The sequence below is a fragment of the Notolepis coatsorum genome (assembly GCF_963971535.1).
Source record: "Notolepis coatsorum genome assembly, chromosome: 15".
Classification (NCBI taxonomy): domain Eukaryota; kingdom Metazoa; phylum Chordata; class Actinopteri; order Aulopiformes; family Paralepididae; genus Notolepis; species Notolepis coatsorum.
In genome coordinates this window covers 20,826,220-20,849,508 of record NC_140179.1, presented here as the reverse complement: position 1 = coordinate 20,849,508, position 23,289 = coordinate 20,826,220, and the positions used below count along the sequence as shown (strand labels likewise).

The 23,289-nt window shown below is 43.0% G+C and overlaps 1 protein-coding gene across 5 annotated transcripts in view; it reads right to left on the bottom strand.

Moving 5' to 3' along the window:
* The window catches only part of slc38a4 (solute carrier family 38 member 4), a 145,236-nt gene that overhangs the window by 7,885 nt on the left and 114,062 nt on the right, over positions 1-23,289 (bottom strand). For all 5 annotated transcript variants that reach the window (XM_084331142.1, XM_084331146.1, XM_084331143.1 and 2 more), the window contains exons 14-15: positions 10,095-10,239; positions 9,459-9,556 (exon numbers count right to left, since the gene is read on the bottom strand). In XM_084331142.1, coding sequence (XP_084187268.1) covers positions 9,459-9,556; positions 10,095-10,239 — 243 coding nt within the window. The remainder of the gene's footprint in view (positions 1-9,458; positions 9,557-10,094; positions 10,240-23,289) is intronic.

The window sequence follows — 23,289 nt, the reverse complement described above, 5'->3', positions numbered from 1 at the left end:
TGAGATTTCTTTTTCTCTTGTCCATTTATTTTGTTTGCTTTCTAATTTAAAATACAGTTTGAAACCGTCTGTACACAGTAGGCTATGTGTGCTAGCAGAACTAGACTCCAGTCACAAGTCACGGTGCACATGTGCGGTGGTTTGTCCACCAAAAAAGCGCCAAAAGATCGAAAATAAACTAGCAGAGCCAGAACTGTTCAACTCCCCTGGAGCTACAGCCAGCAGAGAAGCCGGTTTACTTTCACTTTTAAACCAGCTGCAGCCTGAGAACTGGAGTGTGAGGGGATGTAACACTAAAGATGGCGGCAATGACAAAGAATTGCTGCAAAATAAACATACATCTGTTGTTAATTATTTTTTTTTTTTTTTTAAATACTTATAATTATCGATATCGAGAAATATGATAACATTATCATACCGTTATCGCGATATGATTTTTTTCCATATCGCCCAGCCCTAGCCTGAGCATCTTTTAACTCTGGTCCTGCTGTGTCTGCCAGTTGTCTCAGGCGTACCACTTCGGCAGCACACAGCAGTCCAGTCAGCCCAGGGCTTGCACAGTCGCTTATGTCCATTCTTGCACCGTGAACAAGAGGCTCCTCCAGTAACCAGTGCAACGAGTTAGTAGAAGCAGTTCTTATACACTTGAAAAGTGTCCAACACTTAAAAACCCCCTGATAAAAAGGAGGAAGTGCACTTAGCCTTAAAGTCGTCGGGTCTGTTAAAAACAAAGATACATCAAGACCAAGACTATTCACTTTTCTAAGCATAAAAGAGGCAACTTCTCTCCAAACTAAATCTTTTGGTCCTAACAGATATCGCTGTATGAACTGTAGCCTCAAAGTCGCTGTCCTACTCGCTACATGAATCAGGCCTTGCCCTCCCTCTTCTCTGGGCAAATAGAGAACACTCTGAGGAACCCAGTGCAGGCGATCCCAAAAAAAATAAACCATCTTTGCCTGCAACTGCACCAACATGCCTGAAGGAGGCTCCACACATGCCAACTTATGCCACAAGGTAGAAGCCACAAGGTTATTTATTATCAAGACTCTGCCTCTATAGGAAATCTGAGGCAACAGCCATCTCCACTTAAACAGCCTTCCTTCTACTTTCTCCACCACATTATCCCAAATTTTCTGTACAATCGTGTCATTTCCAAGGTATAGTCCCAAATATTTAAAACCATCCCTTTTCCAGATCATGTTTTGAGGTAACACAGGTAATCTGCTGTGCCAGTTACCAACAACTAACGCCTCACTCTTCCTCCAATTTATTTTGGCAGCGGACACAGCCCTAAAACTGTCAGCAATTCTTTCCTATATACTTACATCTTTTTTTTTTTTTTTTACAAAAACAACTACATCATCAGCATAAGCTGACAAAACAATGTTATCTTGGAAACCAGGTATAGCTAACCCCCTCATCTCATTCCTCAATGTTTGTAACATGGGTTCCAGTGAAATATAACATGCCAGAGAGAGCGCAGCCTTGCCTAATGCCCCTCTGTACTTCAAAAGGAGCACATAGAGCACCATTGAATTTTAACACACTCTCAATGTTCTGATACAAAACTTTCACCATAGCAATGAGACCATCGCTGAACCCAAAACTCGCAAGTCAAGTCAAGAGTTTTAATTGTCACGGCATACAAGTATACAATGAAATGCGGGTGGTCTTGCCCGCAACGATGTGCAATACAGTGGTACAACATATAATAGAATCCAAAAAAAAAAAAAAACATTGTGCAATAAACAGGTAACAGGTAACATGGTGTGACATCTCGGTATCTGTACATAGTTATTTACAGAGCATATAGGACATGCTAGGTAGCTTTGGTAGTGCAATACACTGTTCCTGTTATTCTAATTTAAAGTGGCCTTTTCTTTTGGCCATAAGTGTGCGTGTGTGCGGCATGAGTGTGTGCCCGCTCATGTTAAAGTGTTAAGTGGCTGCTAGTGTGTGAGCGTGCACAGCGTGCGTGTCGTGTGTGTGTTCATGTGTGCTTGTGTGTGGATAGTTCAGTGTTCTGTGGCACTCAATGTTCATTGTTCAGGGCTCTGATGGCCTGGGGGAAGAAGCTGAGCCTAAGCCGCTCTGTCCTAGTAGCTGGGGTTCGCAGGCGTCTGCCTGACCTCAGCAGCTGGAACAGGCTGTTATTGGGGTGGTGAGGGTCTTTCATTATCCTGCAGGCTCTGGATTTGCACCCTCCAGGGATAATTGTGCTCAACGCGGTCAAATGCTTTCTCCTGATCTATTGAAATAAGAGCAGTATTCAAGCCCAATGAATCAGAGACACCCAAAACATCATGAATTAAATATACATTATCCAATATTGACCTGCCAGGTACACAATACGTCTGATCACGATGTATGATCTGGTCCATCACTTCTCTCAGACGGTTTGCTAAGGTCTTTGACAAAATCTTATATTCGCTGCATACAATTGACACAGGCCTCCAGTTCCTGATGTCCTGCAAAGTCCCCCTTTTTGGCAGTAAGGTTATCACTGCCCTGCGACAGGAAAGCGGCAAAGCACCCTCAGCCAGACTTTCATTGAATACCTCGAGAAGATCGTCTTTCACAATGTCCCAAAAGGCCAAGACGCCGGTCGGCAGATACAAACGGACTGAGAACAAAACTCTAACTCCGTTTAACACAACAAACAGCAACCTAACAATAAATAAGCAACACTCATAACATTAAACACAAAACAATTAGAAAAAGTTTAGAAAAATGCACTCACTCGCAGTCGCGTCTCACTCCGCTCGCTCAAACACACGCATGCACACATAGAGAGAGAGAGAGAGGGGGGGGAGAGAGAGAGAGAGAGAGGGGGAGAGAGAGAGAGAGAGGGGGGGGGGAGAGAGAGAGAGAGAGAGAGAGGGGGAGAAAGAGAGAGAGAGGGGGGGGAGAGAGAGAGAGAGAGAGGGAGAGAGAGACAGATACAGAGAGAGATACAGAGAGAGATACAGAGAGAGGAGAGAGAGAAAGAGATACAGAGAGAGAGGAGAGACAGAGAGAGAGAGGAGAGAGAGAGGAGAGACAGAGAGAGATAGACAGATACAGAGAGAGATACAGAGAGATACAGAGAGAGAGGAGAGAGAGAAAGAGAGACAGAGAGAGAGAGGAGAGAGATAGAGGAGATAGAGAGAGAGAAAGAGAGATGAGAGACAGAGAGAGATAGAGAGAGAGACAGATACAGAGAGAGAGAGAAAGAGAGGGGGAGAGAGAGAGAGAGGGGGAGAGAGAGAGAGAGGGGGAGAGAGAGAGACAGATACAGAGAGAGAGGAGAGAGAAAGAGATACAGAGAGAGGAGAGACAGAGAGAGAGAGGAGAGAGAGAGAGGGAGACAGATACAGAGAGAGAGGAGTAGGGCTGCAACTAACGATTATTTTGGTAGTCGACTAATCTGTCGATTATTTTTTCGATTAGTCGACTAATCTAACGATTATTTCTGTCACACCCTCCATCTCTGCTTTCTGTGGGCGCGGCTCCTTTTCCGGGCTCTTAGCAATTTGATCTTTTCCCCCCTCCCTTTTCCTCAGATTTTTCTCCCATCCCAATGTTAGTCGTTATGCCAATTCCCAATCCCCTTCCTGGTCGCTGCGCACCTACCCCCCACAGTCGGTCTGGGAGAGTGGAGGCTATCACGTGCTTCCTCCGACACACGTCTAGCCAATCAACCGCTTCTTTTCACCTGGCAGCGCGGACTCTCACTGAGAGGGTGTAACGTGTGGAAGGATCACACTACCCCCCTTAGATCCTATCCGCGCTGAGCAGGCGCCCCGACCGAACTGTAGGAGTCGCTGTTTACAACGACCCGGACCCACCACGCCAGCTTTCCCACCCTCTAATACAGCCAATTGTATTAGTGTGAACGGCCAGCCAAGCTGGTGACAACGCCGGAGCTGTGAGCTGGATTCGAACAGGCGAATCCAGCGTCTCCGGTGTTGGTGACGAACGCAATCTCTGCTACGCCACCTGACCGCCCCTCTTAGCAGACTTCTTAGCTTAACATAACAGACCGACAGTACGTTTGGGGGAACTAATGGGATAACTGGGGTTGCAACAAAAGTGCAACTAGGGCTAAAAACACAATGAAATTAAATAATAATAATAATAATAATAATAATAATAATAATAATAATAATAATAATAATAATAATAATAATAATAATAATAATAATAATAATAATAATAATAATAATAAATAATATATCCTTCTTAGCAGATTTCTTAGCTTAACATCCCAGGGAACTAATGGGATAACTGGGGATGTTGTTTGCTCCTGACAAGAGTCTCAAAGTCTGGGGTGATGGTAGACAAAGCAACTCTGAGGTCATGCTCAATGTCCAATCTGTTCCTCTGCTTTGTCTTCAGCTGGACCAGAGCTGAGAAGCCACTTTCACAAAGATAGGTAGTGCAAAAAAAATATTAAAAAAAATAATTATCTACGAGTTTTTATGATCAACGTCGTCGATTATGTTGACTAATCATTGCAGCCCTAGAGAGGAGAGAGAGAAAGAGATACAGAGAGAGAAGAGAGACAGAGAGAGAAAGGAGAGAGAGAAAGAGGAGAGAAAGAGACAGAGAGATGAGAGACAGAGAGAGAGAGAGACAGATACAGAGAGAGATACAGAGAGATACAGAGAGAGAGGAGAGAGAGATCAAGGAGAGAGAGAGAAAGAGACAGAGAGATGAGAGACAGAGAGAGGAGAGACAGAGAGAGATAGAGAGAGAGAGACAGATACACAGAGAGAGAGAGAGACGGATAGCCCAAGCAGACAGAGAGAGAGAGAGAGACAGAGAGAGAGGGAGAGAGTGAGAGAGAAGAGAGACAGAGAGACAGATACAGAGAGAGAGACAGATACAGAGAGAGATACAGAGAGAGGAGAGACAGAGAGACAGAGAGAGAGAGAGAGAGAGAGAGAGAGAGAGAGAGAGAGAGAGAGAGAGAGGAGAGAGAGGAGAGACAGAGAGACAGATACAGAGAGAGAGAGAGACCTGACGGGCACCGCTGTGAATGAATCCACTAGATCACCTGTGTGATCTGTTCTCTAGCTACACAGGAACAGGAACTATACCTAAATTAGATCAGAAAAACCCAAGGCTTCGGTATTCATTTAACGTAAGAAGTGGTTATAGAGAACGGTGTAGAAGAGTAACAAGATAACCAAGGTCGTGCAACATCCCTGTGGATGGCAGCCAGCATGAAGCATTCTGTCTTAACCCTTTCACGACCACACCACAGAAGGTTAACCTTTCACTACCACACAACCACACTACAGAAGGTTACACTTTCACTACCACACTACAGACAGTCTGTAGTGTGGTAGTGAAAGGGTTAACCTTATGTAGTGTGGTAGTTAAAGGGTTAACCGTATGTAGTGTGGTAGTTAAAGGGTTAACCTTATGTAGTGTGGTAGTGAAAGGGTTAACCTTCTGTAGTGTGGTAGTGAAAGGGTTAACCTTATGTAGTGTGGTAGTTAAAGGGTTAACCGTATGTAGTGTGGTAGTGAAAGGTTAACCTTATGTAGTGTGGTAGTGAAAGGGTTAACAGTCTGTAGTGTGGTAGTGAAAGGGTTAACCTTCTGTGGTGTGGTAGTGAAAGGGTTAACCTTCTGTAATGTGGTACTGAAAGGGTTAACCTTCTGTGGTGTGGTAGTTAAAGGGTTAACCTTATGTAGTGTGGTAGTGAAATGGTTAACAGTCTGTAGTGTGGTAGTGAAAGGGTTAACCTTCTGTGGTGTGGTAGTGAAAGGGTTAACCTTCTGTAATGTGGTACTGAAATGGTTAACCTTCTGTGGTGCGGTAGTGAAAGGTTAACCTTCTGTACTCTGGTAGTGAAAGGGTTAACCTTCTGTGGTGTGGTAGTGAAAGGGTTAACATTCTATAGTGTGGTAGTGGAAGGGTTAACCTTCTGTAGTGTGGTAGTGAAAGGGTTAACCGTATGTAGTGTGGTAGTTAAAGGGTTAACCTTATGTAGTGTGGTAGTGAAAGGGTTAACCTTCTGTAGTGTGGTAGTGAAAGGGTTAACCTTATGTAGTGTGGTAGTTAAAGGGTTAACCGTATGTAGTGTGGTAGTGAAAGGTTAACCTTATGTAGTGTGGTAGTGAAAGGGTTAACAGTCTGTAGTGTGGTAGTGAAAGGGTTAACCTTCTGTGGTGTGGTAGTGAAAGGGTTAACCTTCTGTAATGTGGTACTGAAAGGGTTAACCTTCTGTGGTGTGGTAGTTAAAGGGTTAACCTTATGTAGTGTGGTAGTGAAATGGTTAACAGTCTGTAGTGTGGTAGTGAAAGGGTTAACCTTCTGTGGTGTGGTAGTGAAAGGGTTAACCTTCTGTAATGTGGTACTGAAAGGGTTAACCTTCTGTGGTGCGGTAGTGAAAGGTTAACCTTCTGTACTCTGGTAGTGAAAGGGTTAACCTTCTGTGGTGTGGTAGTGAAAGGGTTAACATTCTATAGTGTGGTAGTGGAAGGGTTAACCTTCTGTAGTGTGGTAGTGAAAGGGTTAACATTCTGTAGTGTGGTAGTGAAAGGGTTAACCTTCTGCAATGTGGTAGTTAAAGGGTTAACCTTATGTAGTGTGGTAGTTAAAGGGTTAACCTTCTGTAGTGTGGTAGTGAAAGGGTTAACCGTCTGTAGTGTGGTAGTGAAAGGGTTAACCTTCTTTGGTGTGGTAGTTAAAGGGTTAACCTTATGTAGGGTGGTAGTGAAAGAGTTAACCGTCTGTAGTGTGATAGTTAAAGGGTTGACCTTATGTAGGGTGGTAGTGAAAGGGTTAACAGTCTGTAGTGTGGTAGTTAAAGGGTTAACCTTATGTAGTGTGGTAGTGAAAGGGTTAACAGTCTGTAGTGTGGTAGTGAAAGGGTTAACCTTCTGTGGTGTGGTAGTGAAAGGGTTAACCTTCTGTAATGTGGTAGTGAAAGGGTTAACCTTCTGTGGTGTGGTAGTTAAAGGGTTAACCTTATGTAGTGTGGTAGTGAAAGGGTTAACCGTCTGTAGAGTGGTAGTTAAAGGGTTAACCGTCTGTAGTGTGGTAGTGAAAGGGTTAACAGTCTGTAGTGTGGTAGTTAAAGGGTTAACCTTATGTATGTGGTAGTGAAAGGGTTAACCGTCTGTAGAGTGGTAGTTAAAGGGTTAACCGTCTGTAGTGTGGTAGTTAAAGGGTTAACCTTCTGTAGTGTGGTAGTGAAAGGGTTAACAGTCTGTAGTGTGGTAGTTAAAGGGTTAACATTCTGTAGTGTGGTAGTGAAAGGGTTAACCTTCTGCAATGTGGTAGTTAAAGGGTTAACCTTATGTAGTGTGGTAGTTAAAGGGTTAACCTTCTGTAGTGTGGTAGTGAAAGGGTTAACCGTCTGTAGTGTGGTAGTGAAAGGGTTAACCTTCTTTGGTGTGGTAGTTAAAGGGTTAACCTTATGTAGGGTGGTAGTGAAAGAGTTAACCGTCTGTAGTGTGATAGTTAAAGGGTTGACCTTATGTAGGGTGGTAGTGAAAGGGTTAACAGTCTGTAGTGTGGTAGTTAAAGGGTTAACCTTATGTAGTGTGGTAGTGAAAGGGTTAACAGTCTGTAGTGTGGTAGTGAAAGGGTTAACCTTCTGTGGTGTGGTAGTGAAAGGGTTAACCTTCTGTAATGTGGTAGTGAAAGGGTTAACCTTCTGTGGTGTGGTAGTTAAAGGGTTAACCTTATGTAGTGTGGTAGTGAAAGGGTTAACCGTCTGTAGAGTGGTAGTTAAAGGGTTAACCGTCTGTAGTGTGGTAGTGAAAGGGTTAACAGTCTGTAGTGTGGTAGTTAAAGGGTTAACCTTATGTATGTGGTAGTGAAAGGGTTAACCGTCTGTAGAGTGGTAGTTAAAGGGTTAACCGTCTGTAGTGTGGTAGTGAAAGGGTTAACAGTCTGTAGTGTGGTAGTTAAAGGGTTAACCTTATGTATGTGGTAGTGAAAGGGTTAACAGTCTGTAGTGTGGTAGTTAAAGGGTTAACATTCTGTAGTGTGGTAGTGAAAGGGTTAACATTCTGTAGTGTGGTAGTGAAATGGTTAACCTTCTGTAGTGTGGTAGTGAAAGGGTTAACCTTCTGTGGTGTGGTAGTGAAAGGGTTAACCTGTTAAGCCCTAGCCCTATTTTCTGAAAATCCGCCTAAAGATACATACCTAAGTAAATGGACGATTGCTCCACTTCTACAAGGTCAATTTGCATGTTCTTGGTATCTAGGGACATCTATGGATCTCAAGGAATGTATTCCCAGTGTCAGAAATATTGTGTCGGTTACTAGGCTTGAGTAAATTGTAATGTACCAAAGGAGAACATAAAATAAATAATTTTACCCCCCCATCTTTGACGGTGAATAACACCATGCTAACATTGACCAGACGTGGAAAATGGCCACTTAGTGTGTTTTAGTCAAGTTTCCGTGTCAAGTCAAGTCAAGTCAAGTCAAGTCAAGGCAAGTTTATTTGCATAGCCACGAAATCCCCTTACATGACTCACTGCGCTTCACAAGTCCACAATGGTGTGTGTGTGTGTGTGTTGAGACTGCAGGGGAAGATTGCGTGTCTCCCTGCTGCGGACCATTCTGTCTCTCACTCTGTGTTCAAAAATGTTGCCATAGATGAGTGCATTGTTATCTTTACTCTGAAAGCGAGATTACAGGTCTTACCATCTAAACTGAATATCTCCATCTGGTTTCCAGGCAGTCATACTCCTCACTGTATTCATCATGACAATAACCAAATAGCTGAAACCATGTCCCACATCTTAAATGGTTGCCATGTATACAGGGGCCTCTACATAAGTAGGCATGACAGAATAGTAGATTTGATAGCGAAAGATATCTCTCTTATTTTTAGGTCCTCCATCACACGGTATAAGCATTCTACTGTGAAGCCAAGCATGTTCAACCTGTGCAATAATGATTCCATGTTCTCTAGTATTACAGCTAACACCCATGATGTTTTTGTGGTAAATGAACGCCTTAGGGAGGTGTCCATTCTTGAGGTTGGCTGCACTTTTGATTACAGCTTAGAAGAAGCCTTCCTCACAAAAATGCTGAAATACCAACAGCTACAGCAGACCATCTCACAGCTAGGCTTTTTTTTTATCTCTGGCAGCCTAGGGCATGTGCACAAGTTGGTTGTGAGGGGCCTACAAATAGCCGGTCTCCCCAAAAGGAAGGCCAAGCAGTTAGCCAGGTACTGCTCAGTATCAGCAATTATAGGAAGCCGCTCAATTTGGAGGAGGCGCTGTTACCTTTACCCTTGATTCTGCCGCCCATGCACCTTGTAACTGACTGTTCTTCAAGATTTTCTGATTGCACTCGCATTGTTTATGTCCTTTGTATGAGGCTTCCTTGTACTTCTGTTTATGTGGACATAAATAAACATTTCAAATGTGTGTGTCAGTGTGTGTGTGTATGTGTGGGTACGCGTGCGTGTGTGTTTTGTGTACGTTTCACACTTACTCCAATCTTCTGCGGGGAGCGGAAGGGTATGGTCTTCACCAGCCGCAGGTAGAACGCAGCGGGCAGGATGAAGATCAACATGGTGGCCGCCGAGGATCCTGGGAGAGACAGACTCTGTTAGACATTACAGTTCTAATCCTTCTCTCTGTTAGACATTACAGTTCTAATCCTTCTCTCTGTTAGACATTACAGTTCTAATCCTTCTGTTAGACATTACAGTTCTAATCCTTCTCTCTGTTAGACATTACAGTTCTAATCCTTCTGTTAGACATTACAGTTCTAATCCTTCTCTCTGTTAGACATTACAGTTCTAATCCTTCTCTCTGTTAGACATTACAGTTATAATCCTTCTGTTAGACATTACAGTTCTAATCCTTCTCTCTGTTAGACATTACAGTTCTAATCCTTCTCTCTGTTAGACATTACAGTTATAATCCTTCTGTTAGACATTACAGTTCTAATCCTTCTCTCTGTTAGACATTACAGTTCTAATCCTTCTGTTAGACATTACAGTTATAATCCTTCTCTCTGTTAGACATTACAGTTATAATCCTTCTCTGTGATATTACAGACAAAACCACCAAACAAACCTCTCTGGAGATAAGAGAGAGAGACCCTAGAGACAAAACCTCTCACCGATGAAGCCGAAGATGTCTCGGATGCTGGGGACGAAGATGACCAGCATGTTGTTGAAAGCCAAGATGGCGGCGGCGATGAGCATGTGGCGCGTCCAGCTGAACTCCCGGTTACTGAACAGCAAGGTGGTGATGGAGGAGCGGATCTGCAGAGACACAAGATGGATGCCGTTCAGAAACCTGCTCGTAATCCTTCTATATACCTACTGATACACCTGCATATAATCCTTCTACTGATACACCTGCATATAATCCTTCTATAAACTTACTGATACACCTGCATATAATCCTTCTATATACTAGTGATGTTAAGATTCACCGATTCGCATCGGTGCACCGGCATACACTTTCACAATGCGAGTGCACCGGTGGAATAAGTGCGCATCGGCTAGAATTCAGGTTGAACTCGCGATGCATCTGTTGTTAGCGTCTTTGTATCGGTCAAAACCGATTCATTCATATAATTTCCTCTCATCCACTTCTGTCAGCAGTGCACTGCACACAGCAGATACTATCTTTGCTTCGCTACTCCAGAAGGCGAAAGCCGCGTCAATTGAATTGATCAACTGGCTAACGTTAGCCGTTCAGCTAACACTAAACTACAGTATCTAACTAACTAACGTGACTCTGCAACACCAGTTCCATTAGTGAGGAAATGGGGGGGGGGGGGGGTATATTGACGACGCTTGACAACAGGTTCAAAGATAACTTCACATTTATTGGCAATTTGTTTCTTTATATCGCTTCCTTCCTCCAGGTTCAAACTGTGTTGTTGACAAAATGCCATCATGGTGTGGTTAGCTACGGAGCATCAGAATGCTCAAACTCAAACGTGCTCGCTCTCGCGCGCTCTCTCTCTCTCTCTCTCTCTCTCTCTCTCTCTCTCTCTCTCTCTCTCTCTCTCTCTCTCTCTCTCTCTACGTTCAATGATTTAAAGTGGCCAAACGTTACAATATAAATACTAACTGGATAGTTGATGATAATAATTTTATTTCATTATCTGTAATATTATAAAATCATTAAGTCTGCTATAAGCCATTATCCCTGTGTGTGATTATTATTGTCTCACATTGTGTGTGTGTGTTTTAGCTAAAGTGGATAGAAAACACAGTACTGTGCAAAAGTCTTAGGCACCCAAGAGTTTTTATATAAATTGTCTTACAGTAGATTATTTTATTTTTAATAATAATATAAGCTGCATATAAGGAATACAACCAAATCCTCTGTCATACCATAACATTTTATCATTATTTTGCATCGTGTTGAATCACATCGTACCGCCCCGAATCGCATTATGTTGAATCATATCGTATCTCAACAGGGGTGAATCGTATCGCATCGCCCGGTGCTTCAAATGTATTGTTAATGTATCGTATCGTTGGCACCGTATCGAGATGCGCATTGCATCGGCCTCAGTGATGGAGATGCACATCCCTACTATATACCTACTGATACACCTGCATATAATCCTTCTATATACCTACTGATACACCTGCATATAATCCTTCTATATACCTACTGATACACCTGCATATAATCCTTCTATATACCTACTTATACACCTGCATGTAACCCATATAACTCTGTATGATATCATGTACAATAATGCTATATATACCATATATTTATTCTGCACCTTTCTAAACGCTCTGTGGATGTATTATTAAAAAGAAAAAAGATTATTCTACATAAAAATTTAATCTATAGCCCTTTTGATGAGGGCAATAAACTCTGTTATTGTGCATTAAAAGACTCATTCAGAGGAAGAGAGAGTGAAGAATCATGTTCATTGACTCTCTCTCTCTCCCTCTCTCTCTCTCTCCACTCCCTCTATCTACACACTCTCTCCGTCTCCTAATCTTTGGAGGAAGGAAACTAGTCAGGCTGCAAGTCTGCCGGCCCAAGCGTCCGATGACTGAAGTGTGTCAAGTCAAGTGCTACAGAAAAGAGAGCCCAGATTACAGAGAGAGAGAGAGAGAGAGAGAGCGAGAGAGTGAGAGAGAGAGCGAAAGAGAGAGAACGAGTGAGTGAGAGAGAGAGAAAGAGAGAGCGAGTGAAAGAGAGAAAGAGAGTGAAAGAGAGTGAAAGAGAGAGAGCGAGTGAAATAGAGAGTGAGAGAGTGTGAGTGAGAGAGAGTGAGAGAGACAGTGAGAAAGAGAGAGTGTGAGAGTGAGAGACAGTGAGAGAGAGAAAGAGTGAGAGAGTGAGAGAGAGAGAGAGAGTGTGAGAGAGACAGAGACGGAGAGAGAGATAGAGAGAGACAGAGAGAGGACTCAACAAGCTGTGAGCTAGCAGCAGCCTATGTTGCTGGCTGCCTGCCATAGACTGAGGGACAGTGAGTGACAGTCACCTGACATGTTTATGCCATAATATTATTATTATTATTATTTTTTTTTTTTTTATTATTGCAAAACAAAAATTATTAAAAGTCAGTACTCAACACATAATCATAATGAAACTAACAGACAAGGTGGCTAAAATGACATGCAAGTACAGAACAGAAAACAAAAAAAAAGTCTATAATAATATTTTAACGTATATAGTGTATATCCAACGAAATTACCAATTATACAAATGCCTTATACGGGATATACCCCTAATACCTATTTTCTAAAACCCTACACACATATGCTCCAGCTCGAACCCCCCCCTCCCGGACCCCTCCTTGGATAGTACCTCCATTATCACTCACTCTAACCAGACACTACCATTATAAGCTAGCTTTTATTCTCTCCACCACTTCTAACCACATTGACATTTTGGATTCGTTGAGACCCAGAATTCTTGCTGTAGATATTTCTTGATAAATCACATCGAGATATGTAAGAAACCAAACCTTCCTGCAAATTTTTTCCGGTTGAAACCAGCGTGATGCGATCAGTTTTTTTAGCTACTGTGATACCCGATAAAACCAATCTCTTTAGCTGTGGATTTACTGCAAACTCAAAAACATCATTCAATAGTAATACAGAGTAATACATGCCGTAATATTTTATGTTCTATTTTATAATGTACTATGACATTAATATCTGTTTTGTAACATGCTTATGTTATTAATCATTTGCTTTGGCAACATGTACAAGTTGCGTCATGCCAATAAAGCCATTTGAATTGAATTGAATTGAATTGAGAGAGACAGAGACAGAGAGATACAGAGAGAGAGACAGAGACAGAGAGAGACAGAGAGATACAGAGAGAGAGAGAGAGAGACAGAGAGATACAGAGAGAGACAGAGAGATACAGAGAGAGAGAGAGAGAGACAGACAGAGAGATACAGAGAGAGACAGAGAGATACAGAGAGAGACAGAGAGATACAGAGACAGAGAGATTCAGAGAGAGAGAGAGAGACAGCCAGCCAGCTAGGCCACCAGCTAAGACGCTAGGTGCACCCGGTTAAACCCCACTGGGTGAAAGGTCGCGGGCATCAGGTGTAAACCGAGGCGCTGTGGGCGGGCCGCACCGCGGGGGAAAGGTCAGGAGGCGGGGCTTATACTGCGCCCCGTCCAACCAGGCGGAGGGGATTAGCTCCCGCGGTGCAACGGGACCTGGGGATTGCATCAGCCGGTGGAAGGCATGTGTGCTGGGGGCGTGGCCTGTGGGCGGGGGAGGCGTGGCCTGAACTCAAAGCCACTATTGTCATTTTGATAGTTTTGATAGATAGCTGTTTAGAGAGTTACAACTTACAACCCAGAGCTGGGAGACACTGACTCTACATCACACTTTACATTCTCATAGTTCATAATACACATAGTACTCTCTCTCTCTCTCTCTGTCTCTCTCTATCTCCCTCTCTCTCTCTTCTCTCTCTGTCTCTCTCTATCTCCCTCTCTCTATCTCCATCTCTCTCTCTCTCTCTCTCTCTCTCTCTCTCGCTCAATTCAATTCAATTCAAATGGGCTTTATTGACATGGGAAAAATACGTTTACATTGCCAAAGCCAAACAAAACAAAACAACAGAGAAATCAAAAGAAATCAGTACATTACAGAAGGAATTTCTTGTATGAGTGACAGTCTTTATGGTGGTTGTATTCCGTTGGATGTCCTTTTCTTGTCTCTCTCTCTCTCTCTCTCTCTCTCTCTCTCTCTCTCTCTCTCCCTCCCTCCGTATCTCTCTGTCTCTCTTCTACACACCCTCTCTCTCTTTCCTACACTCTCTCTCTCTTACACTCTCTCTCTACTCTCTCACACTCTCTCTACTCTCTCTCTCTACACTGTCTCTATTTCTCTCTCTCTACACTCAATTCAATTCAATTCAAATAGGCTTTATTGGCATGAAATATTAACATACTTATTGCCAAAGCAAGTTCAACGTACAAACAATAACATATATATTAACACTTTGGATGCCAGTGACGTGTTTTGTCGTTAGTTCATGCCGCCAGTTGAGTGCCGGCAACGCTATATAGCGTTTGTTTGTCGTATTTTTTTTATTGGCGATTTGAATTCATATTTCATCAATCGAGCCTCACGCTAGTGTTGCAGAGTCTCTCTGAGCTCAATTGGGAAGATACCGCCCCCTATCGTCTCTCCCTGTGTAACTGCACCCTATTAGTTTAGACTGATGAAGGGGGGGGGGGGGGCAGTTTCCTCATTTTACTTTTCCGTCAAGCCAACTGAAGAGACCAAGTGATCGCCGGCCCCCAGAACAGCGTGGATTATGTATTTCCAGCACCCAACGCTGAATCAATAAACGCGATCGATATTTGGAATGGCGATCAGGAATTGGAATAATCTTTTTGGATAACATCTGATCTGAGGTAAGGAATCTATTTTACCAGTCTTGGGTTAATCAGAGCTTTTTTCACAGATATATCAACATGTCCCATATGTGTGTGTCTGTGTGTGCTTGCTGATCAGGAAATGAGAGAATATACTTTTCAGATCGCTTCTATAGCGTGCATAAGTACACATATACTATCGATAATCTAGCATTTTGCAGCTAATGCTGTACACTGACTTTTCTCCCCACACATATATAACAGCTTTTGATGATCAGGGAGATGGATAAACTGTGGATCAATTTTATTTATTTTATCAAAGAAAACTTCTCTTAGATCCCTTTCTTTTTATCTACTTTTTCTCCCCGTTTTTAAATTTTTTCTCCCTTCCCCAATTTCGTATTGTCCAATTCTACCCTCCCCTGTCTCGAACGTTGTTAGGCCATGCCTCCCACAAGCCGGCTGCAATGTGGACGAAGCCTTGCATCACGTGTCCCCTCCGGTACTCGAGGAGGCAGCCGTCGCATCTTTTCACCTGCACAGCGCGATCTCTCAGCGGCGAGGGTCTGCGTGGGAAAGACACGCCGCCCCCGTCGCTTCCTGATTCTACTGCGCAGGCGCACCAACCGACCTGTAGGAGTCGCTGTCCACAACGTCCGATCCCCACCCACCAGCTTCCCACCCCCTAATACTGCCAATTGTATTAGTATGAACGACCAGCCAAGCTGGTAGCAACGCCGAGAGCTGGGCTCGAACCCAGCATCTCCTGCGTTGGTGGCGAGCGCCTTGCCCACTGTGCCACCTAGCCGCCCTACTTCTCTTAGATTTCTCACAGTGTAGTAGGAAGTGAGATTCTGTCTCAACATCCCCCTGATGACAAAGTGAACACAGCCTGGCCTCTCTGGGCAGCCAGTTCTGCCTGTGACGGCCTGTTTCTATGGCTAGGCTATGTCCACTCAGTCTGTACCGTGTCAATGTCTTTCTTAACCCTTTATCTGATTATTCTCATCTTAATCCCTTCTCTGCCAGTACTGTAAGTCTATGGAGATGTTCCCCTTCTTTGCAGGGCTATAACTTTTTAAATTGTATTGCTAAATTGACATTACTATGGCCCATTCAACATCAAGTATCTATCGTTTAGGATGTAGCAACGTTCTACTTTTTCATTCACACATTCATACTAAAATACGGTCTAAAGTATAAATATGTTTTTATCGTTTTCTGCAGCATTCCATAGAACGTGAGTTATAGCCATAAATACATATATTAGATCATCAAATGTAGTTTGATACCGATTGACGTCAGATTAAAAATTTCAATTGTACAAGGTCCTAAACGTCATGACTCATCATCTGATGTTGACCGGAGGGGGGGGGGGTCGTTTATAATGCAATGACCGACGTTAAATGAATCATGTAGTATGGGTGATATATTGATCATAGCAGTTTGTATCGAAAATGGTAAACAAACAGGCTGCAACTCACCCCAGTCTCCTCGTAGCGTTGGGTGATGAGCGTGGAGCAAAAAGATTGCTATTATGGGATGTTGATATATGCGATCCATTTCCAGGTTGTATAATACTATATACGTCCAAATAACATTGTTTATTGAGTTATGGCAACCGATCGATTATCCAGTGTGTCGAGATGGAGTCCCGCGAGCGATAGCGAGTGGCCGGACGAAATATGGGTGAGCACCACTTCCGGCCACTCACTTCCGGTTTTGGCAACTCGCCGATCGGCCACCAGGTGGCGGTCTTGAACCGTTGGAGAGTTGAGAGGAGATCTACAGCCCCCGTCAAGTCTCCGTGGGTGAAATATGATTGCCATGACAGATTTTTGAAATATTGATCTCAAAGACGCTGTAAAACGTCATTGGCAGATTACGCATGGCGAGGAATGACGTCTAAACACGTCATTGGCGATTAAAGGGTTAATTTTATATCATTCACAGTGGTCAGGTATTCTGCCACCGTGTACTCTCTGTTTAGGGTCAAATAGAATTCTAATTTACTTTGTGATTTGGTAGATTTGTTCCAATATTCTATATAATTTTCTTTTTGTTTTGAGATTATTTGGTTGGGCCAGATTGCTTGGTGTCTGACTAGCTGGCAGAGGGGACTCTTATCTGGGTTCATCTCTTGGCTCTGAAGGGCTTTGTAGTGGTAGGAGTGGGGGTCACTTGATTGGAGGTGTGTATAAAATTTGATGGCTCGCTTTTGAATTTTAATAATTAGAGGGTATTGGCCAAGTTCTGCCCTGCATGCATTATTGGCAGTGTGTCTGTGAACCCTAAGTAGGGTTTTGCACAATTCTGCATGCAGTACTTCTAATGGATGTTTTTCCCATTTTGGGAAGTCTTGGTTAGTTAATGGACCCCACACTTCACTGCCATATAATACTATTGGATTTATTACAGAACTTTGAATTTTGAGCCAGGTCCTAATTGGGATGTCAATTGGAATTTTCCTTTTGATGGCATAAAAAGCCCTTCTTCCCTTCTCCTTCAGTTCATTCACAGCCATGTTGAAGTTACCATTATGATTTATTTTCAATCCCAAATATGGGTAACTTTTTGTGTTTTCTAATATGTGTGTGCCTAATTTAAATGTATTATGTGAACTCTGAGACTCGTGTCTCCTTTGAAAGACCATGACTTTAGTCTTCTTCATGTTTACGTTCAGAGACCATGTCTGGCAGAACTGGTGGAGGATGTCTAGGTTCTGTTGTAGACCCTCTTTAGTGGCTGACAGCAGAACGAGATCATCTGCATACATCAACAATTTTACTTCGTGCAAAGTCAGACTGGGTGCAGTAGAAAGTTCTAATAACTTTGCTAATTCATTTATATATATATTAAACAACGTTGGGCTTAAATTGCACCCCTGGCGGACTCCGCGACCCTGGGTGAAGAAATGTGTTCTCTCTTTCCCTCTCTCTCCTACACACTCTCTCTCCCTCTCTCTCTCTACACACACAGACTCTCTCTCTACACTCTCTCTCTCTCTACACACACACACACTCTCTCTCTACTCTCTCTCTCTCTACACACACAGACTCTCTCTACACTCTCTCTCTCTCTCTCTCTCTACACACACACACTCTCTCTCTACTCTCTCTCTCTCTCTACACACACACTCTCTCTACACACACACTCTCTCTCTCTCTACACACACTCTCTCTCTCTACACTCTCTCTCTACACACACACTCTCTCTCTACACTCTCTCCCTCTCTCTCTCTACAGTATCTCTCTCTACACCCTCTCTCTCTCTCCCTCTCTCTACACTCTCTCTCTCTCTCCTACACTCTCTCCCTCTCTCTCTCTCTACACACACACACACACACACACACACACACACACACACACACACACACACACACACACACACACACACACACACACACACACACACACACACACACACACACACACACACACACACACACACACACACACACACACACACACACAGACACACACACCCTCTCTCTCTCTACACTCTCTCTCTACACAATCTCTCCCTCACTCTTTACACAATCTCTCTTTCTTTTGAATAGCAATGGATTAGCAAGATGACACTCATAATTTCCTGAATCTAAGTCTAAAAAAAAGGTAGGAATCTGTAGGAATCTTCTGAGCGCTGCATGCAGACAGTCAGAGAGAGTGTGGGATACTGCCTGTGAAAAGGACAGTGCACAGGGAAGGTTTGTTTTATGAGATGCTTTCTGCTAATCCACCAAAAGGTCTATTTCCATGTGCATGTTTTGACCTTTGACCTCAGCGAGAGCCAGCGGAGAGGTGGGGTGATTTACATCTAGATACTTTGGGATAAACCGGCTGACCTTCATCAAGACGGCTGGAGGTTCCCCTATCTCATCACATGACCCATGGCAAAAGGACACACAGACACACAGACAGACAAAAGGACACACACACACACACACACAGACAAAGTCAAAAAGACACACACACACACACACACACCAGGGCTCCAGACTAACTTTTTTCACCACCGTCCCAGAACCGTCCCGAAATACAATCTTAACCGTCCCAAAGTGAATGTAACCGTCCCAAAAATCAAATGTCGTTTCTTTACTTTGGTTTTGTCGTCTATAGTTGTTATTGCCATAAGAAACACCATTCAGAGAAGGGGAGAATAAATTGATTTAGTCAAAAGGCTCCCAGGTGGAAAGATTTCACAAGAATAATTATGATTAAAAATAAATAAATATATATATATATATATATATATATATATATATATATATATATATATATATATATATATATATATATATATATATTAGTGCTGTCAAACGATTAAAATATTTAACTCGATTAATCGCATGATTGTCCATAGTTAACTCGCGATTAATCGCAAATTAATCGATTTTTTTTGATATTTTTTTTACCTTAAACAGATCTTTTTCAAGTTCCAAGTTTTAATACTCTTATCAACATGCGAGTCAACAAATGCTTGCTTTGTGCAGCCATTTAACACAAAAGGATGACCCTCATGCATTGCAAATTTGCATCAAATTCAAAACAGAGTGATGCACAAAATAACTTAAAAGAAAATAATAATTTAAAACAATGAATAAAGTGTGCATGAAATAATAGGGGAAAGAAAACGTTAGGAACTTGTTACATTCACACACACAAGGGCTGATTAATCACACACCCCCCTCTCTCCCTCACACACACTCTCCCAGCTCTTTTGCCCCTTCCTCATCTCTCTCACCCCCCTCTCTCTCTATATCTCACACACACACACACACACACGCACACACACACACACACACACACACACACACACACACACACACACACTTCAGAAACAAACATAGTATCAATGAGAGCATCAATAATACACCTGAGTGAAGTCTAGTAAAAACATTTTTTTTTTTTTTTTTTTTTAGTTAATCTTGAGTTAAAAAAATTAGTGGCATTAATAGAATCGGGAGTTAACGCGATATTAACGCGATATATTTGACAGCCTTAATATATATAAAAAAAAGTGTTTAACAAGGTGCTAGTATAGGGATATTTGGTCACGGTGCTGTTATAGTCAACCAATTGGAGCCATGTTGATTATTCCTTCTTCCATAGGAAAATATATTTAAATGTATTTGTATTTTATTTCGTTTTAGTTTTTTTTGTTATTACAAATGTGTGTTTATGGTTGAAAATGTTAGAGATAAATAAAGATCAAATCAAATCTAACTGAATAAGTTATCCCTCTCCTAACAAGAAAGAAAAACGTAGTTTAGCTTTAAACTATATAATGTCATTGCGTCCAGAGATTCCACCTTTGATAACTAAAGTAATGACACTTGACTAGTAATGAATGTCCCTTAGATCGCGCTGTCCTCCTGGTCGATATTGATAACTGCTGCTAAAATAAAATAAAATAAGTCCCGAGTCGAGACTCCGTGCTGCTGTTCCCAACGAATCCCAATAGTATGCAACTGCAGAGCCGCAGAGCCAGGGGCGCTTTCAGGTCCGGTCACAGGCCCGCTCAACAGCGCCCCCCACCCAACGGCTGAATTGCCAATGGCTGAATTGGAGTATTGCACAGTGCAATACACACACACAAAAAGACACACACACAGACAAAGACAAAAAGACACACACAGACAAAAAGACACAGACACACAGACAAAGTCAAAAAGACACACACACACACAGACAAAAATACACACACAGACAAAGACAGAAAGACACACATACACACAGACAAAAAGACACACAGACAAAGTCAAAAAGACACACACACACACAGACAAAAAGACACACACACACATACACACACAGACAAAGTAAAAAAGACACACATACACAGACAAAGACAAAAAGACACACACAGACAAAGTCAAAAAGACACACACACACACAGACACACACAGACAAAAAGAGAGACACACACACACACAGACAAAGTAAAAGACACACATACACAGACAAAGACAAAAAGACACACACAGACAAAGTCAAAAAGACACACATATACACAGACAAAGACAAAAAGACACACACAGACAAAGTCAAAAAGACACACACACACGTCACAGACAAAGTAAAAAAGACACACACACACACAGACAAAAAGACACACACAGACACACAGACAAAGTCAAAAAGACACACACACACACACACAGACAAAGACAAAAAGACACACACACAGATAAAGTCAAAAAGACACACACACACAAAGTCAAAAAGACACACACAGACAAAGTCAAAAAGACACACACAGACAAAGTCAAAAAGACACACACAGACAAAAATACACACACAGACACACAGACAAAGTCAAAAAGACACACACACACAGACAAAGTCAAAAAGACACACAGACAAAAATACACACACAGACACACAGACAAAGTCAAAAAGACACACACACACAGACAAAGTCAAAAAGACACACACACACACACACACCACACACATGTCCACACCTGACTCTCTGGGGCCGGAGCCTAACGTTAATCTCTCCTGGTCCCTGTTGCAGACAGATGAAGGGCAGCAGCAGCACACACACAGGGGGGGGGGGGGGGGTCCTGGTGGTGGGCGGGGGGGCTCTTCAAATGTCACGTCTCTCTCTGGCAGCAGCTCTGTGAGACCGAGACGCTCTTTTCACCCCGTCTCTCCACATTCCTCACCCCTCCGCGAGGCGAGCACCCGGAGAGAGAACCCTAAAGTACAGTGAGCGTCCCGGAGAGAGAACCCTAAAGTACGGCTCCAGTGTCCCGGAGAGAGAACCCTAAAGTACGGCTCCAGTGTCCCGGAGAGAGAACCCTAAAGTACAGTGAGCGTCCCGGAGAGAGAACCCTAAAGTACGGCTCCAGTGTCCCGGAGAGAGAACCCTAAAGTACGCTGGGCGTCCCGGAGAGAGATCCCTAAAGTATGGTGAGCATCCCGGAGAGAGAACCCTAAAGTACGTGAGCGTCCCGGAGAGAGATCCCTAAAGTATGGTGAGCATCCCGGAGAGAGATCCCTAAAGTATGGTGAGCATCCCGGAGAGAGAACCCTAAAGTACGGTGAGCATCCCGGAGAGAGAACCCTAAAGTACGGTGAGCATCCCGGAGAGAGAACCCTAAAGTACGGTGAGGAGAGAGAATCCTAAAGTACGGTGAGCATCCCGGAGAGAGAACCCTAAAGTACGGTGAGGAGAGAGATCCCTAAAGTATGGTGAGCATCCCGGAGAGAGAACCCTAAAGTACGGTGAGCATCCGGAGAGAGAACCCTAAAGTACGGTGAGGAGAGAGAACCCTAAAGTACGGTGAGCATCCCGGAGAGAGAACCCTAAAGTACGGTGAGGGAGAGAGAGAGAGAACCCTTAAGTACGGTGAGCATCCCGGAGAGAGAACCCTAAAGTACGGCTCCAGGGTCCCGGAGAGAGAACCCTAAAGTACGGTGAGCGTCCCGGAGAGAGAACCCTAAAGTACGGTGAGGAGAGAGAAAGAGAACCCTAAAGTACGGTGAGCGTCCCGGAGAGAGAACCCTAAAGTACGGTGAGGAGAGAGAGAGAGAACCCTAAAGTACGGTGAGCGTCCCTATTGCTAGGTTTTAGTGAGTTTTTCCTTACCTTCGCGTGGGGTATGTCTGGGAGTGTTTGCATTGCATTCATTTATTTTGCATTTATTTTAAATTTGTTGGACCTTATGGTGTTCTTGTTTTGTTTCTTCTTGACGTGTTTAAAGAAGACGTGTCCGGCCCATGGGGACATTAACGTGTGTTGTCGGGCCTTACAAATAAATTTGATTGATTTTACTACACATGTCTACTGCATGCACACGCACACACACACTAACTATATCCACAACATTATTATTGTACCATATCTTTGTATTATGTACATATTTGTATTATGTACTGTATATTTTACATTTCACATTTGACTGTAGGTGGGAACGGGATACCAGGAAATGTTTTCTCTGTTTACTGCAGAGTGGAGGGACTGAGAGACCGGTGTTACTGACTTCTCTCTCTCTGCCCCCCCCCCCCCCCCCTCTCTTCTCTCTATCTCTCTCTTCTCTCTCTTCTCTCCCTCTCTGTTTGTCTCTCTTTATCTTTCTCCTCTCCCCCTCTCTCTTCTCTCTCTCATCTCTCTCTCTCTCTCTCTCTCTCTCTCTCTCTCTCTCTCTCTCTCTCTCTCTCTCTCTCTCTCTCTCTCTCTCTCTCTCTGTCTGTATATTTTTTATAATTATTGTACATATATTCTGCAGTATGTTTCACACATACTCCTGGGGGATAATACTGCACTTCAATATGTCTTGTTCAATATATTTTGTTATTAAACTAAACAATCTGACATTTTATTTGTTCCTAAACTAGGCTGTGTGTTTGTGTCGCTCTGTGGGAAACCTGTATCTCTAAAGGCCTTGCTGGTGAAGTCTGAGACATAGTAACCGCTCTTTATGCTACATCACAATTATCTCTCTGTCTCTCTATCTGTCATTATCTCTCT